The sequence below is a fragment of the Myotis brandtii genome, unplaced genomic scaffold, assembly GCF_000412655.1.
Source record: "Myotis brandtii unplaced genomic scaffold, ASM41265v1 scaffold266, whole genome shotgun sequence".
Lineage (NCBI taxonomy): Eukaryota > Metazoa > Chordata > Mammalia > Chiroptera > Vespertilionidae > Myotis > Myotis brandtii.
The window spans coordinates 12039192-12058138 of NW_005360124.1; the positions used below are offsets into that span (position 1 = coordinate 12039192).

Genomic DNA, 18947 nt, shown 5'->3' on the forward strand with positions numbered 1-18947 from the left:
GGGGGAAAAAAAGAGGAACAACTGTAATAATCTGAACAATAAAGATTTAATTTAAAAAAAAATCCCCAAAATTGAAGACAAAGAGAGAATCGTAAAACTATCAAGAGAAAAGCAATTAGCTACACATAAGGGAGCTCACATAAGACTATCAGCTGCAAAAACCTACAACAAAGATTACTCAGCAAAGATATCATTGGAATTGAAAGAGAGAAAAGAGATTCCCAGATAAGAAAAAGAAAAAAGGAGTTCATTACCATTAAACCAGTATTACAGAAAATGTTGAAGGGACTTCTTTAAGCAGAAAAGATAAAAATATGATTAAAAAATATAAGAAAAAATCATTGAAAAAGTTAAATACATAGTAAAGGCAGTAGATCAGCCAACTATAAACCTATGACAAAGGTTAAAAGGCAAAAGTAGAAAGATCATGTGTAATTACAAAGAGTTAACAGATACACAAACACACGAAAGAGGTAAAAAATAACGATGAAAACATAAATCTGGACAGAATAAAAAATTATAGTAATTTTAGAATATGTTCAAAATTAAGCTACCATCAACTTAAAAACATCCAAATGGCAATAACTACATACCTATCTACAATTACTTCAAATGTAAATGGACTAAATGCTCCAATTAAAAGACACAGGGTTGCTGAACAGATTAAGAAAACCAAACAAATAAAAAAACAAGATCTGTACATATGTTTCCTTAATAAGACACACTTCAGATTGAAAGACACACATAGACTAAAAGTAAAGGAAGGTAAAAAAGATGTTTTGTGCAAGTGTAAATGAAAAATAGGCTGGGGTAGCAATACTTGCATCAGACAAAACAGACTTTAAAACAAGGCCTGTAAAAGACAAAGAAGGGCATTTCACAATGATAAAGGGATCAATCCAAGAAAAGGATATAACTCTAGTAAACATCCATGCTCCTAATGTAGGAGCACCGAAATATATAAAGCAAATACTGACAGACATAAAAGGAGAGATCAACAGCTATACAATCATAGTAGGGGACTTTAACACCCCAGGATAGATTATCCAGACTTCTGTCTGGATCAAAAAGTAAACAGCAGCCTTCAATGACACACTAGACCAGATGGATTTAATTGATATTTTTAGAACATTTCACTCAAAAGCAGAATATACATCCTATTCAAGTGCACATGGAAAAATTTTCAGGACAGACCACGTTAGGCCTAAAATCAAGTTTCAATAAATTTAAAAGTAAAATCTCATCAAGCATCTTTTCTGATCACATAGTATGAAACTAGAAATCAATCACAAGAAGAAAACTAGCCCTAGCTGGTTTGGCTCAGTGGATAGAGCACCAGCCTGCAGACTGAAGGGTCCCAGGTTCGATTCTGGTCAAGGGCATATCCCTGGGTTGTGGGCTTGATCCCCATTAGGGGATGTGCAGGAGGCAGCTAATCAATTATTCTCTCTCATTATTGATGTTTCTATCTCTCTTTCCCTCTCCCTTCCTCCCTGAAATCAATAAAGATAGATTTTTAAAAAAAAGAAAACTAAAAAACACACAAATACGTGGAGGCTAAATAATGTGCTACTAAACAATGAATAGGGATAACACGGAGATCAAAGAAGAAATCAAAAGATGCCTTGAGGCAAATGAAAATGAAAATATGTATAGGACAGAGCTAAAGCAGTTCTAAGAGGGAAATTTATAGCAATACTGCCTACCTCAAGAAAGCAAATACATCTCAAATAAACAATCTAATCTTATACCTAAAGGAACTAGAAAAACAACAAAGCCCAATGTGAGTAGAAGGAAGGAAATAATAAAGATCAGAGTGGAAATAAATAAAATAGTCTAAAAAAAAACAATACAAAAGATTGATGAGCTTACTGGTTCTTTGAAAAGATAAACAAAGTGAACAACCTAAAAGAAATTAATTAAATTTCTAGAAACATACAATCTTCCGTTGCTGAATCAGGAAGAAACAGAAAACCTGAACACACTGATAACTACTTATGAAATTGAATCATTAATAAAAAAAACTCCCAACAAACAAAAGCTCTGAACCAGATGGCTTCACAGGTGAATTGGACCAAATATTCAAAGAATGAATATCTATCTATCCTTCTCAAACTATTCCAAAAAATCGAAGCGGAGAGAAGGCTGCAAACTCATTTTACAAGGCCAACATTACCATGATACCAAAACCAGACAAAGACACTACAAAAAAAGGAAAATTACGGCCAATATCCCTAATGAACAAAGATGTAAAAATCCTCAACAAAGTTATTAGCAAACCAAATTCAGCAATACATTAAAAAGATCACACACCATGATCAAGTAAAATTTATTCCCTGGATACAAGGTTGGTTCAATATCCACAAATCAATTATAATGTGATAAACCACATAAACAAAATGAAGAATAAATACAATTTGACAAAATCCAACATACATTTATGACAAAAACTCCCAGCAAACTGGAAATAGAGGGAACATACCTTAACATAATAAAGGCCATATCTGACAAATACACAACTAACATCAGAAGTCAACCCGGTTGACACCTTGATCTTGGACTCTAACCTCCATAATTGTGAGAAAATAAATTTCTGTTGTTTGAGCCACTCTGTGGTCCTATGGCAGCCCTAGCCAACTAATTCACTGGATGAATTTTGAATGTGTTGCAGTCCAGCCACAAGACCTGGCACAAAGCTTGTGTATGGGTACAACTGTGAATAAATCCATGGCCCAGATACCATGCTCTGAATGTCTTGGTCATTTGGAGGTGTCCCCTGTGAGCTGACCTCCACCCTCCCTCATGAGTCTCTTCTCCAGCTCTTCCTGCTACAATATCACTTATCCTTATGAATCTCAGGGATGGGAGTTCCTCTAAGTGGCATGAAGGTGGTGGCGGCCAGGACATGAACAACACACCAGGAGGATCTAGTCATGGAACAATTGCAAGACCTGTGGAACAGGCAGGAGGGGGGTTTCATGAAGGCAGATTTCTCAGATGTTGTCTTGATGATATCACCAAGCCACAGAGAAGCCATGTAGGATCCAGCTCAGTGTGTGAAAAAACCCTGACCTAGAGGATTCTTGGGTGAAGAAAAACATTTTAGCCTTTTCAAAGTACCTTTGGTTACCTCAAATTGGCCCAGATTTTCAGGCTTGACATCCTGGGACCACTCCTTTATTTTTTTTGTAGGGCTGCCTGAGTTTGTGTTCACATAGTTTCTGAGCTTGACTATCAGGAAGCAGGAGCTATGAGGGAGGCTGAGTGAGGGGACAAGGACTTTGACTAGGGATGGGTTTTTTCCTGGCCACTAAGGTGGCCATCACTCATCGTGGATAAGATGAGTTAGAAGTGCCAGGCCCAGAAGGACTCAAAGTATGTCCAAAGCTCCCATATCCACAGTGGGATACCTCTGAAGGCTGAAGTACCCAATTTCTCTGGCTTGCCAGAGAGTAGTGGGCTTAAGTTAGACAAGCTTGGTTGTGACTCTTGCTTTGCTACTCACTGGTTGAGAGGGCTAGAGCAAGTTACTTCAAATCTCTGAGTGACAACTTCCTCATTGATAAAATGGAGATAATGATACTAATTTCACAGTGTGGCTGCATGAATTAAGTGAAAAAAATACTCAAAGCATTTGACACATTTAAAAGGTCTTAAAAATAACAGCTGCTAAAACAAGCAAACAAACACAAACAAAGAAAAATAACAGCTATTATTTCATACATCTTGGTTCTACTCAAAGCAATGCAAGAGTTTCTTTCCAAAAAGCACAAAATGTATGTTTTCATTGTTAATACTTGATCAAACTTTGATGATGTGTCCCTGCATAAAACAGAATGGGGGGAGGGGTCGTCTAATGATCATTTACTATTTATATTATTCTTATAGAATTGCAAACAGAATCGTGACATCTGGGAATCTCTGAATCGCTCAAGGAAATTGAGTCACACGAGAGTTAAGGCAGGGGGCAATGTCTCAAGTTTAAAATGGATGAAACTGTGCTTTCTTATTTCTCTGCCTTGTTAATGTTTAGATAGATGACACCAGATGAGGCAACCATTGAAGGTCCAGGGCACTGTAGTGACCTCTCAATGAGCCTTGTTGATACCCAGGATGTTAGTGCGGAAAGGAATCCATGCTCCCTACTTGTGGGAAATCAAGAGGCACAGGAAGTAAAGGCAGTCAGCCAAAGCCGTGCAGCCAGCACCAAGGTACAGAGATACCTCCAAGACATTACCAGTTTCTTGGTTTGTGAAAAAATGAAACATAACAACAAAAACCAGCCTTGCTGGCAGCCAGACTATGATGTATTCAACTGAACACAGACAATGGAATAGAAACAGTGTGCTACAAGGACCCTCCACATCCATCCACGTTCCAACAAGACAGAGAGGAGGCCACTCTGAAACCAAAAATGAGACTAACCATTTCCCTTTCCAACTCACAGGGGTGCTGCTCCCATATTAATGCTGGCTCTAGACCTACTTTCATCTTCCTGCCTGCTAGATCATTATGGATAAAACTAACCAATAATGAATTAATAATAATTAACTATCAAATTATGGACACCTGATCATCCAATTGCCCATCCCCTCCTTTCAACAGACTGCAATCCAGAAGAACGGCCCCCGCTTCCCAAACCCTTTCTTAGTCTCACCAGCATAAGCCCAGATCTTCTAAGAAGCCCCTCTCAACTCCTAGTACTGGGACGCCCTGCGTTTCTCTGGAGTGTTTCCTCCCTCGCTGCAGTGAGCCAAATAAACCTAACTTAAATTTTTTTAAAAAAGTATTTGGGCGATGGAACTAAATACTGAGAGGAAAATTTTAACCTTAACAAAAGACTGAAAATTAGTACAATAGATAAACAAAAGATTGAAAATTAGTACAATATATATCCATTTCAAGAAATCAGAAAAAGAGCAAAGAAACCAAAGGTTTAAAGAAAAATTAGTAAAGATAATAGTAGAAATTAATGAAATAGAAAACAATTAAATAAGACAGGAAAAAATTGGCCCAGCTGGCATGGCTCAGTAATTGAGGATCAACCTTTGAACCAGGAGATCACAGTTTTGATTCTCAGTCAGGGCACATGCCTGGATTGAGGGGCGTGCAGGAAGCAGCTGATCAATGATTCTCTCATCATTGATGTTTTTTTCTCTCTCCCTCTCCCTTCCTCTCTCTGAAATAAAAAAAGAAAAAAGAAATGGCTGTCAAGTGTGGTAAACTGATAACATCTAAGCTCGAGAAAAAAGAATACTATAATGAATTATTGATCTCTGTCATGAAGAAGGATGTGGAAAATGGAGACTGAGGTGCCAAGTACTTGCCATGCATGATATTCACCAAATTATTAACAGCGGTTATTTCTAGAAGTAAAGTTATATCAAGAAGGCCTTCGTTTTCAACTTTATACACTTTTATATTTGCATTTAACAAGCAAGCATTACTTTCAAAATCAGCATGCACACAGACATCTTAAATTTGTAAAAAATACTGCAACTTCATATTGAATGTTTAACAATGATATATTTCTATTTCATTATCTCCATAAACTTATAATTTCCTTAATAATTTTTCCAAAAGAAAATTCTTATAATTTAGATTTTAAAGATGCATTAAAAAACCTTAGCTGGATTAAGTATTCTTGAAATATTTCCAATATTTATGTCATAATATTATGTTATTATTCCTTTCTAAAGTCATCAGGAGAGAATGAACATGAAATAAAAAATTAGAGGAAAAAAAGTGATTTTAGCACTTTTAACACTTACAATTCAATTTCAACCATGCCTTTCGAACATCCTCTCTTCACAAAAAAGCCAACCTAAGAAATAAAAAAAAAATAAAAAAAAGGGAGCTGTATGATGACATTCCCAGGTCAGGAGATCAACATTCATTCAATAGCTTTTCTGTATGAAAAACCCCTTCATTGTTTCCACTCACAAAAAACAATAATAATATTAGTTACCATTTATTGCCAGATAGCCTCTTACAAAGCTCATAAGTGGTACAGAGCAAGGATCTAAACCCAGGTAATCTGGTTCCAGAACCAGTGTCCTTAGCCACACTCTCAGAGAGAAGAGCACAAGCCAGTGGGAAAACAGTTTCTATAGAATAATCACAAAGAAATATATACCCAATCTCATTACCATTGGAAACTTCAAAGGAGTTGCACAGATTAAACATTAACAACCACTCCAATATTACTTATCCTGCTATTAGTCAGGGCATAAGTGTCACCAAGTATTTTTTTGAAAAAGAGCAATATACAGAATAAATACAACTTAAGTACAATGTACATAGACTGAGCTAGTTTCTATATGTATATGAGCATAAGCATGAAAACAGACCCTGGACCTAAAAAAAAAAAAATCAAACTGGTTCTTAAATCAGACAATAAGACACCTTGCAAATAATTACCTTCACAATTGAGTCCCAGGAAGATGAAAAAAAAAAAAACTTGTTTGCACTGGCCAGTGTGGCTCAGTTAGTTGGAGCATCGTCCCGTGCACCACAGGGTCTCAGGTTTGATTCCTGGTCGGGGCACATGCCCAGGGTTCGGGTTCATTCCCTGGTCAAGGGGATGGGAGGCTTACAAAGGCAACCGATGGATGTTTCTCTCTTTTCCTCTCTGCCCCCTTCCCTCCCTTTCACTCTCTCTAAAAATCAATGGAAAAAATATCATAGGGTGAGGATTAACAAACACACACACAAAAATGTTTTTTAACCCATAGTTAAAAGATATTCTTCTCTATTACTAACAGCTTCTAAAAACTTTCTGGTCAATCATATTTACATCTTCAATCACCTTAAACTGATTTTTGTTAAAGTGTAAGGATAGGACTCAATTTCTTTTTGTCCTATCTGGGTACTCAGTTGTCTCGGTACTATTTATCCCCATACATGTACAATGTCAGTTCTGTCATAAGTCAAGAGTCTACTAATCATGATTTTTATACCTGGGATTTTCATTGTCACATCACAGGGGTCTATTTTATAGTCCTACATAGCACATTTCTTAAATTACTGTAACTTCCTATTAAGTCTTGTATCTGGTAGGACAAGTTTCCCCATTTTTTTCTTTCTCTTTAGGAGTATCTAAGCTATTCTTTGGCCTTTTATTCTTCCATGTAAATTTTAGAACCAGCTTGTAATCCTATATAATAAAAGCCCAGCAACTGAATGGCAGAACGACTAGAGTGACCAGTCGACCAGTCGCTATGATGTGCACTGACCACCAGGGGGCAGACGCTCAATGCAGGAGCTGCCCCTGGTGGTTAGTGTGCTACCACAGTGGGAGTACTGCTTGGCTGACCAGGATGAGCGGCTGCTCCCACTGCAAACCCAGGGCCAATGGGCAGGAACCCAGGCTGTGACTGTCGCCTCCTCGCTCCCTGCTGCCTCCTCCGGAAGCCCACAGGCTGCACCGCACTGCTGTTGCCGCTGGGCTCGCAGAACTGACCCCGGAGGCTGGGAGGCGGGTTCGTGGCCGCCACGGGACTAAGGCCTACTCCGCTGCCTCTCAGGGCTACTGTCCTTGAGCCCGGCCCCAATCGGGTCCCCTGGAGAGGCGAGTGCTCCGGCTCCATGGAAGATGCTGGACCAGGGAGCAGCCTCTCAGAGGGCGGGTCCACAGCCGCTCGGCTGACTAGGATGAGCGGCACTCCCACCAATCCCTGCAGGCCATGCCCCCCACCAGTGCACGAATCCCGTGCACCGGGCCTCTAGTTTCCTACGAACAGTGTTGGGACTTTGAGTGGAATGACACTGGATATGCAGATCAATGTGAAGAACAAATATATTAGGTCTTCCTGCCCATTAATATAGTGGTTCTCTCCATTTAATCAAACTTTTAAAGTTTTTATTTATTTAATTTTTATTGTGTCTTTTTTTTTGAGAGAGAAAAACATTGATCTGTGTTTCCACTTATTTTTATATTCATTGATTGATCCTTGTATGTGCTGATCGGGGATCAAACCCGCAACCTTGTGTTTTGTGACAATGCTCTAACCAACTGAACTACTCAGCCAGGGAAATCTTTAATGTTTCTATTTTATTTATCTTTATTTTTAAAATATATTTTATTGATTTCAGAGAAGGAGAGAGAGATAAAAACATCAATGATGAGAGAGAATCATTGATCAACTGCATCCTGCACGCTCCTTACTGGGGTCACGCCCACAACCCGGGCATGTGTCCTTGACTGGAATTGAACCCGGGACCCTTCAGTCCCCAGGCTGATGCTTTATCCACTGAGCCAAACAAGCTAGGGCAAAATTTTAAAGTTCTTAAATAAAATTTTATAGTACATGTCTTTTATTTATTGCTATGTAACTTGTGTATTTCTGGCTATTGTAAATGGTATCTATTTTTAATTGCATTTTTCTGTTAATTGTTAAGTGTACAGATATGCAATTTTTGCTAGATATCAAGCAATCCTGATAAAAATCCATATTAATTCATCAGAAAACTTATCTAGAATTTCTTTTGTGGTTTTTATGCAGATACTCATATGACCTGTGACTTGAGTTTTGTCTTTCCAACCTGTATTCTTTGACAGAACTTCCAGTACAAAGTTGAATAGCCATGGTAGTTAAGCTCGACTTATTCCTGAATTTGCTGTGCATTTTTATAGATATCTTTTTTTAAAATACATTTTTATTGATTTCAGAGAGGAAGGGAGAGGGAAAGAAAGATAGAAACATCAATGATGAGAGAGAATCATTGATGGCTGCCTCCTGCACGCCCCCTACTGGGGGTTGAGCCCGCAACCCAGGCATGTGCCCTTGACCAGAATCGAACCTGGGACCCTTCAGTCTGCAGGCTGACACTCTATCCACTGAGCCAAACTGGCTAGGGCTATAGATATCTTATGAAATTAAGATCTCATCTATTCCTAATTTGCTAAGAGTTTTTAACTCATAAATTACTGTGGAATTTAACTGAATACTTTTTCTCCATCAATTGAGATGATCATGCAGTTCTTTAAAACATGATATATTAATTTTTCTAATGTTCAATCAGTCTTCCATGTCTTAAATAAATTCAGTTTGGTCATAATGTATTATGCATTTTATGTATTCAACTCAGCAGGCTAAAGTTTTTCTCTTCTTCTTTGATATTTTGCCTCTAAATCCATGAGTGATACAGGCTTATAATTTTCTCATTCTTTCCTTGACTGATTTTGGTACCTAGAGTCATATTCTCTACATAAGAAATTATTGCTGTTGAACTAATCCATAATTATCTGGTGTTCTGAGAAAAATGCAACAGGTCATTTTTTCTAGTTAGAGTCAGCTTCAATAATTTAGTTGTAGAAACCTATATATTCACTTAAAAAAATTTAAAATCTATTGGCATAATGTTGTCAATATTCTCTTATAATCTTTTAACTCTCTGCTTCATTCTGATAATGCCCCAGTGGTAATTATTAGGGCAGTTCATGAATATTCTGGTCTCCAAGCCCATGGTAGAATTGCTTTTGCTCATTTTCTCTGATACAAGTTGTGGCTTTTTGACTTCTTAGCCTCGGTACCTAAGTGATTACAAATGGCCTACAAATAGTAAGGGCAAGAATTAACCTTCTGCATTTAAATTTGGGGGTTGTTTGGATCACAATGTTATATACCAACTATTACTTTTTTTCATTCCTTTATATTTTGTTCTTTACCCACCTCCTCCACTTTATTTTCTCAGAAGTTACTGATTTCATTAGTCTTTTTGAAAGCAGGTTTTGGTTTTGTGGTACTTATATCATTGTTCATTCTTTTATTAATTTGCTCTTATTTTTCAATTTCCATCAAGATTTTTCTTTGACCTATGTATTATTTTTTAATTCCAAACAAATAGAAAAAAATTAATTATCTTATTATTTCTCTCTTAATAGCATTGTGGTCAGAGAATATGGTCTGTGTGATAAAAATTTTTTTATATTTTTGATATTTGCTTTATGGCTCAGTATATGGTTTTTAGAAATGTTCTATTTATGCTTAAAAAAGAACGTACCCTTTCCAGTTGTTGGGTATAGCATTTATAACCTGACCACTGATTCAAGCTTAATTGTTGATCTCTACAGGGGTACAGATTTTATTACACTTTGCAGATATTGCATTTTACTTTTTTTTTTTTTACAAACTGAAGTTTTGTGGCAACCCTGTGTTGAGCAAGTCTATGCCAAAAATACTATGATTTGCTAAACGCTCATATGATGGTTAAAAATAAAGTATTTTTTGACTAAGGTATATACACTGGGTTTTTTTTTGTTTGTTTTTTTAGACATAATGCTATTACACACTTACACTACAATATAGTATAAACGTAACTTTTATATATGCACTGGGAGACAAAAAAATTAGTGTGATACTCGCTTTATTGTGATGGTTTGGAATTGAACTTACAGCATCTCTGAGGTATGCCTATATTCTTACTATTTTTTATCTCATTGATCTATTAATAGCCCTCCCACTGTGATTATGCAATCTGTTCATTTCTCATTGAGTTCTGTTGATTTAGCCATGGCAGGCTTGGCTCAGTGGTTAGAGCATCAGCCCAAGCACCAAAGGGTAATGGGTTTGATTCCTAGTCAAGGGCATATACCTGGGTTGCCAGTTTGATACCCCACCCAGGGTTGGGATGTGTCTCTCTCACATTGATGTTTCTGTCCTCCCACCACCCCCTAAAAATTAATGGAAGAAATATCCTCGTGCAAGGATTAGTTCTGCTGATTTTGCTTATGTGTTTTGGAGCTAGATTATGTGAATTCAAGTTGAGAACTGAACCTTTCATCAATAGTAAATAACCAACTTTATCTCCAAAAGTATTTTTTACTTTAAAGTCTATTTTGCCTGGTATTAATTCAGCTACGCCTACTTTCTTTTGCCTGGTATGTATTTTTTATCCTCTTACTTTCAATTCTAGATATGCTTATTATGAATAAAACAGCACTGAACTGTTTCTATTTATAAGTACCGCGCGCTAACCAATTGTGCCATTGGAGCTCTGAACTGTTTCTATTTACCTACACTAACAGACTTCCTCATTTAACAAGAATTTAGACAATTTATATTACAATAACTATATCTGCATGATTTTAAAAACTATATATAATTTTTAAAATATATTTTTATTGATTTCAGAGAGGAAGGGAGAGGGAGAGATAGAAACAGCAATGATGAGAGAGAATCATTGATCAGCTGCCTCCTGCACGCCCCCTACTGGGGATCGAGCCTGCAAAGCAACCTGGGCATGTGCCCTTGACTGGACTCAAACCGGGGACTCTTCAGTCCGCAGGTCAATGCTCTATCCACTGAACCAAACCAGCTAGGGCTGCATGATTTTTTATACCATCTTATTTTATGTTTTTTAATAATCTTATTTTCTATATTCCTGATTCTTTTCTTCTCCTCTATTCTTAAGACTTCTGGGTTGTTTGAGCAGTGTTTTGTTTTGTTTTTTCTCCCCTCACTCTTTCTACTTCTTTACCTTTCTTGTTTGGAGGATTTATAAATTTCAATTGTTTTAGTGGTTTACCCTAGACATTTTAAGATGCATATTTAACTTAATAAATTCTGAAGTTAATCAATTATCTTAACTTCCCAACACCACAAATCCATAGAATATTTTAACTCTGATCACTCCCTTCTAGTTGTCCAGAATGGGCAAGTTAGTTTTATCTATTTTATTTAAACTTCACAAATTAGATATTAGTGTTATTTGATGGTTTCTATATAATTTCCTCACGTTTATCATTTCTTTGCTCACCATTCCTTCTTACATCTTAGACTTTCCTACTGGGACCATATTCCTTCTTCCTACATTATATACTTTCAAAGTTTCTTTAGTGAGAAACTTTACTCTTTTTCTTTGTCTCATCAGTCTGAGTACATATTACTACTGTGTTTGATATTCTTTAATTCACTACAATGTGTCTATTTTTGTATTTCTTTTATTTATACTGCTTCTTGAGTTTGAGAATTCAAAATTTCAACATTTCTGGAAAATTCTTTTTTTTTTTTTAATATATTTTATTGATTTTTTACAGAGAGGAAAGGAGAGAGATAGAGAGTTAGAAACATCGATGAGAGAGAAACATTGATCAGCTGCCTCCTGCACATCTCCCACTGGGGATGTGCCCGCAACCCAGGCACATGCCCCTGACCGGAATCGAACCTGGGACCCTTCAGTCCACAGGCCGACGCTCTATCCACTGAGCCCAACCGGTTTCGGCTGGAAAATTCTTATTCCTTCTTCAAATATTGCCTCTTCCTTAAGTCTATATTACCTCTCATATTATATTAAAATATGGATTATCATCCTTTACCTATCATTTCTCAACCTCGATTTTTTTCTTCATTTAAGAAAAAATTTCAAGTACTTTAGTTTATAAATTCTCTTCTTAAATGTGTCTGCTTTGTTGTTTTACCCATCCATAAAGTTTCTCTCTTCAATTAATATATTTTTAAGTTCTATTTGATTCTTTTTCAAATTTCTAATCTTTTTGTTATTTATTCCTTTGTCACTCTTTTTTTAAAAAACAACAACATATTTTTATTGATTTTAGAGGAAGGGAGGAGGAGAGAGAGAAACATCAATGGTGAGAATCATCACTGCACCCCCCCGCCCCCATACATACACACACACACTGGGTATCGAGCTCACAACCCAGGCATGTGCCCTGACCAGGAATCGAACCATGACCTCCTGATTCACAGGATGACACTCAACCACTGAGCCACACTGGTGGGGCTCCTTTGTTACTTACAGCCTTCTTTTATTTCCTTACACTAAAGATTCCTAGTTTATGCTGTCTATTTATAAGCTTTGTAGGTTTGATTGTGTAGTCTGATATTTTTGTTAGCTTTTATATTTGGAGATTCATTTCCTCCTATGTTTTGTGACTTTTGGTTACAAATTCATGAATTTCTTAGGCCTTTATGTTTGGATACTTTTGAGAATTGAAGTTATTTTCCTTAAGAGAATTTGCATTTGCTTCTGCCAATGCCTGGAGATATTACTAACTGTGACCACTCTAAACTAAAATTATAATTTATGATATTTAGGCCATAAAGATTATATGAATTCTGGCCCCAAACATGTATTAAGGCTTGTGGTTAAGAATTCATTGGAAGAGTTTCTTTTTTTCTCTTCTATATTCAGAGTTAACAAATGAGAAGAGTAAGCAACCCCACTGTCCCATTCTGAAATGTTGTTTTCTGTGCTACACATAGTACTTAGCTTCTAGTTTTATCTTCTAGCCCTTTCCCACTACCTTCAGGGCCCCCTATCCCATGGATCTAATTCAAAGCCAGGCTTTAAGGTAGAAGGTAAGCAAATACCCCCAGGGAAACAATTCTAGAGCTTGCTTAAGTTTTCAGATCCACACTATTTTGTTTCTGCCTGGTAAATTTACTTCACCTTTTTACAAGCCCAGTAATACATTAAAAAAAAAAATTTTTTTTTGACACTAAGAATTGCAAGTATTGTATACTTGGAGAATTCTCTCCATCTATAGCCTAAAATATTTCTAGAAATGGCAATATCCTCCCAGCTTCTCTACCTGACAACTTCATTATTTAAATTCAAACACTACACTTTTGCTATACCCAAGAAACTGAAATGTAGAAATGGATTTCTTACTAAAGCAAGTCACCACTTTGAAATTTTTAAAAAAGTACTTATGTTAACTCACCTTATCTGCCCGTCCCATGAAAGCAGGTTTGCCTGCTAATCCAAGGCAAATGGCACACACAATGCTGGACTTCCCCGTTCCATTAGCTCCAATAATCATATTCAAGTGGGGTCCAGGGCACACTTCACAGATATCATATGTTCTGAATTATAAAGAGGTGAAATTACTAAGCAGAGAAGAAGTGAAGAATATTTTCTTTGCAAAAGCATTTTTTCTTGCTTTATATTATCATCATCTATAGGTTTACTCAAATTCCTTTAAAGCCAGCTAATCTTACAAATTTAATGTTATTTATAGGTTGTTAATAAACTAGAGGGAAAAAATCTATTAATGGAAAAAAATGAAAAAAAACACCACAATCTAAACAACATAAACAAACAAACAAAACAGAAAGACTCACAGAAACAGAACAAACTGATGGTTGCCAGACTGAGTGTAAGGTTGGAGGCTTGGTGAAAAAGGTGAAGGGAATAAGAATACAATTGGTAGTTACAGAACAGTCATGGGGATGTCAAGTTCAGAATACAGAATATAGTCAATATTGTAATAACTATGTAATGGTGCCAGGTGGGTTCTTAAAATATCGGGGACTCCTTTGTAAAGTATATGATTGTCTAACCACTATGCTATACACCTGAAGCTAATCTATCTATAATAATAAAAGCATAATATGCTAATTAGACCAGCCGTCCTTCCAGATGAAGCTGGGGCTGTGAGGGAAGCCCAGGTCCCAGGTGTCAAAGGGAAGCCAGTGCTGGCAGCCGGGGGAAGGAAGGCCTACTCTTGCACGAATTTTGTCGCCTCTAGTATAAAATAATACTGAATGTAATTGAAAAATAAAAATTAAAAACTAAATAAAATGAAAATATCATTAGGAAAATAGATTTCATATGCCTGTTTCAATTATAATTCTGTTGAGTAAAGCAAAATTTGATATTATTTATTCTTTTTTAACAATTATAATACATGAAATATATCAAAGCTACTATACAAATAATTTTTAAAAATGTTATATAAGAGAAGCCATGGCTCACCTGTAAGCTGTAGATTTTACATTTCATTTGTTTTAAACTAAAATGCTTAACAGTAACTTTAGCCAAAACCGGTTTGGCTCAGTGGATAGAGCGTCGGCCTGCGGACTGAAAGGTCCTAGGTTCGATTCCAGTCAAGGGCATGTACCTTGGTTGCGGGCACATTCTCAGTGGGAGATGTGCAGGAGGCAGCTGATCGATGTTTCTCTCTCATCGATGTTTCTAACTCTCTATCTCTCTCCCTTCCTCTCTGTAAAAAATCAATAAAATATATTTAAAAAAAACAAAAACAGTAACTTTATACATCCTAATATTTGAAATAATCCAATCAAATTGTTTTTATTCTGATTAGAAAACTACAGATATACTGGTATATCAACCCTATGGTTTCATTTTATTATTAATTTTAAAAAATTACATCCAATTTCCTTGAATATGCTGCCAGAGATTCACCCAAGGATGCATAGTCCATGTTCAAATAGAACTTATTCCTATGGGAGGAAATAAGAATGCATCAACACCAAGTACTTCTATAATATTCCCTTGTGCCAGAAAGTTGCATGCTGTCCAGCACTCTACCTACATCGATAGCATCTAATCCTTATTAGTGGCCAGGGACACCTATGGCAAAATGTGAAGCTAACTCTGACTCATATATTTTCCTAGCTTATCTCTGAATACCCTGAATTAAACCCCATAAATAACATCCTGTTCCTACAACCAATTCTCCAAGAATAAATGTTTTACCTGCTACTAATCTGCTAAATATAGTGTGGGGCAAAAGTAGGTTTACATTATTCTTATGGAAAACAATAATTAATAATTCAAGAATAAACTGTTTTGCATACTCACAACTATAAACCTATTTTTGCCACACCCTACACATAAATAATTTAAACAAACACATTCAACTTTAATACTAAAAAAATTTAATAATTTTGAAATGCCAGGTGGTAATAATAACAAAAACAGGTAGTAAAGGAGAAGTATTTTCTGGCAGGTTTCCAACCCCACATTTCTACACAGCATCTATCTACTTTTTTCAGGTGCTTTATTCTGTTAGCAGCTGGGTCTTGAAGGAACCCTCTATAATGGTTAAAGTTAAACTCTGGGGAACTTCACACATCTGGAAAATTACCTGAGGTGGAATTTCTTAATCCCAACACACAAGCCCTATTCTTTTAACACTTGAATATTCTGCTGTGAAACCTCTGCACAACTCTTACTAAAATAGTGTTGCTACTGGTATTTAAGAAAACAATAGAAACAACAGAAAAAAGCATGAGAATTTATGGTCTATACATATATATTACAAACAGGAAGAGTTGCCAAAAGCAAAACAAAGCCTTTGCATTTAAAATAATTGTTCTGACTCTACATTATGTTTATTGGGAATTCCCTTTCTGTGACTTCCCTTTCGTCTAAGCTCCCCTGAAACAGCTATTGTCAAAGACCCACCTCTTATCAGTTTATCTACTTTGCCTGGTATCTCAAGTATTCTCTACTGCCTCAGAAAGTCAGCCCAGACAACCTATAAATGAAATCACCACCTCAATAACTTTATTTGGAAGTCCCATAACTGTCACTCAAACTTAACACATTCAAAACGAAAGCCACCATCTTTGTCATCCAAAACCACTCTTGTGATCTCTTAGTTAATGTTATCATTCAGAAACCTAGGCATTTGTTTTGAATTATCTTTGATTCTACCATTTCCTTAACCTCTACTCACAACACTCCATCAATCACCCAATCATGTTGGTAGACGTGCAAATCTGGTGTCACTTGTTAAAAAAATTAAGAAAAATAAATAGGATCCTTAATAATTTAGCTCTCTCTAGCTTCGACTTTTTCTCCTTTCTATCTCCTTCCCCTCTTCTCTAATCAGACCTCTAAATCATATTTATGATGAATTTCTTTCAGTTTCTTGACTTATTTTAGGCTTCCTTCCTTTCTCCAATGGAGCCTTTGCACATGCTGTTCCTGCTACCTAGAAATCTTGCCCTCCACTCCCAACCCCACTGACTTGGTTCACGAATAGGAATCCTTCCCTTGACCATTCTTTTCCAGAACATTTTTTTTCTAAGCTTATCTCTCTTACTTCTTTCTTAAAACTCAGAAGTCCTTTCACTGTGAAAATAAAACCTCACCTAGTTCTGCATTTTCCAGCCACATTTTTCCTTCTCTTCACATCTAAGTTTTACTCCCTCACACTCATTCATTCTTCTCTGATCTGCAAAAGTATTCTTCTTCCACTGCTCCATCAAAGGGTCAAAGATTTCCAAATTCTTAATGCAGTGGGCTCTTTTTCAGTCCTGTTATCTGACTTCAGCATAGCAGATAACTTTGAAACACTCTCTTTCCTTGGCTTCTTGATAATACTCTCCTACGGTTCTTCTCACCTCCCTGAATAGTTCCTGCTCAGCCTGTGAATTCCTCTTCAGCTCACCCTTAAATATTGGCATTCCTCCAGGACTTTATACTTGGCCTTCTATTTCTCGTATTTATATTTTCTTTTGGGCAATCTCAACCATTTCTGCAACTTCAACAATTACTTATATGCATGATTCCCAAATCTCTCATCTGTTCACATCTTCCCGTAAGCCTCAGACACTTAAAATACTGCCTATGAAAGACCTTCCCACCCCCACCCCCAAAGAAACTTGAAGTCACAGGATCTAAAAGGCGCTTATTATTATTATTCTCACCAAACTGTTTCCAGTTCTGAATAATACCATATCTGACCAATTAGCCAATGCTGCAGTTCTCCTTTACCCCAATGTTCCCCAATTAATCTGTTGCCAGATTCTGTCAAATTTCTTATCTTTCCACTCCTACCTCCCCAGTGCTACTTGACAAGTTCAAATCCTGATCCTCTCTTGCCTTCATACTGCAAAAGTCTTCTTGCCCCCAATCTTGCACCCTTTCTAATTCATCCTTTACACTGCTTCCAGAGTAATATAAATCTCATGCCATTTCCTAGAATGAAGCTGGGACTCCTTACACAGTATGTAACAGACCCTCAGTATCACCTATGTAACTACCTCTGCATTTGTTTTGAATGCATGTTCAAAACATGTTCACATGTTATCACCCATGTTCACATGTTCTCTCACATCCTATGGTTTAATGAAATACCTGATGCTTCCTAAATATAACAAACTGTTGCAGGCAGTTCCTTCGGTCTACAGTCCTCTCCCCTTCTTTTAAGACGTTTATAACATCCCTACAAAGCCCTGTCTCACAGTTGTGAAAGACAGTAACCACGTCATCCCTTGTGCCCCCATGCCATCCTGATGTATACATTATTACGGTAGGTAATTCATTTGATGATCTTCCCTGATCTGGATTCAAATAGTAATTCAGAGAATTGTTGCGAAGAAAGAAGGAGAGCGCACTGTATAAATAAGGCACGTTCTTCCATAACTGGCATGATAGGTGCTTGAAAAAAAAATGTTGCTGTCATTCCAACTGTTTCCCCTACACCACTCTGTGCAACCTTAAAAAAAATCTTGATCAAATGAACTGCAAGGTGCTATACTAACACGGTATTTGTATTAAAACATTTTATTAAATTCTAAAATGATTATGATTAGTTGTCTGGAGGGAGAGAAAGGAACCAGGGCAGAAAAGTGGATCTGTAAGGGTCAAGGGTCTGTTGGGAGGCCCAACCACTGAGAGCACGGGCTCATTTTCTTGTACTTTGCAACCTCCATCCCGTACTACCATCACCATTTCTATCCACCTGGCCGCTGCCACATCATCACTACCGCTGCTTTAACTGTTGCTTCCAGGGAGTCCCCGGACCCATAGTTTCGTGATTTACAGATGATGTCCTTCCTCTGCAGGCCGTGACTTGCAGCGGGCAGAGATCTGAGCCCTACTACGTGCACTGCCCGGCCAATGACGCCTTCCAAAAACGTTATTATGGTAGGTAATTCATTTGATGATCTTTCCTGATCTGGATTCAAATAGTAATTCAAAGAATTGTTGTGAAGAAAGAACGAGAGCGCAATGTACAAATAAAGCACCTTCTTCCATAACTGGCATGATAGGTGCTTGAAAAAAAAATGTTGAACGAATAAAACCAAAACAAAAACGCATCACGCAAGACACACGCCTCGCACACCATCACATCCATCCATCTCCACAGCCTGCGAGTATTTGTGCGGGTAACCACGCCAGACCCACCAGCCAGGCGCACATCCACCCACCCGCGCACCCACGCG

The 18947-nt window shown here is 37.1% G+C and overlaps 1 protein-coding gene across 4 annotated transcripts in view; it reads right to left on the reverse strand.

Annotated features, from left to right (window-relative positions):
• The window catches only part of SMC5 (structural maintenance of chromosomes 5), an 83995-nt gene that overhangs the window by 63104 nt on the left and 1944 nt on the right, over positions 1-18947 (reverse strand). For 2 of the 4 annotated variants that reach the window (XM_005868327.2, XM_005868326.2), the window contains exons 2-3: positions 13688-13829; positions 5772-5824 (exon numbers count right to left, since the gene is read on the reverse strand). In XM_005868327.2, the coding sequence (XP_005868389.1) occupies positions 5772-5824; positions 13688-13829 (195 nt within the window). Of the gene's footprint in view, positions 1-5771; positions 5825-13687; positions 13830-15136; positions 15268-16183; positions 16405-18947 lie in introns of those variants that run through there. The other 2 variants (XM_014541297.1, XM_014541296.1) reach the window with 2 other exon arrangements.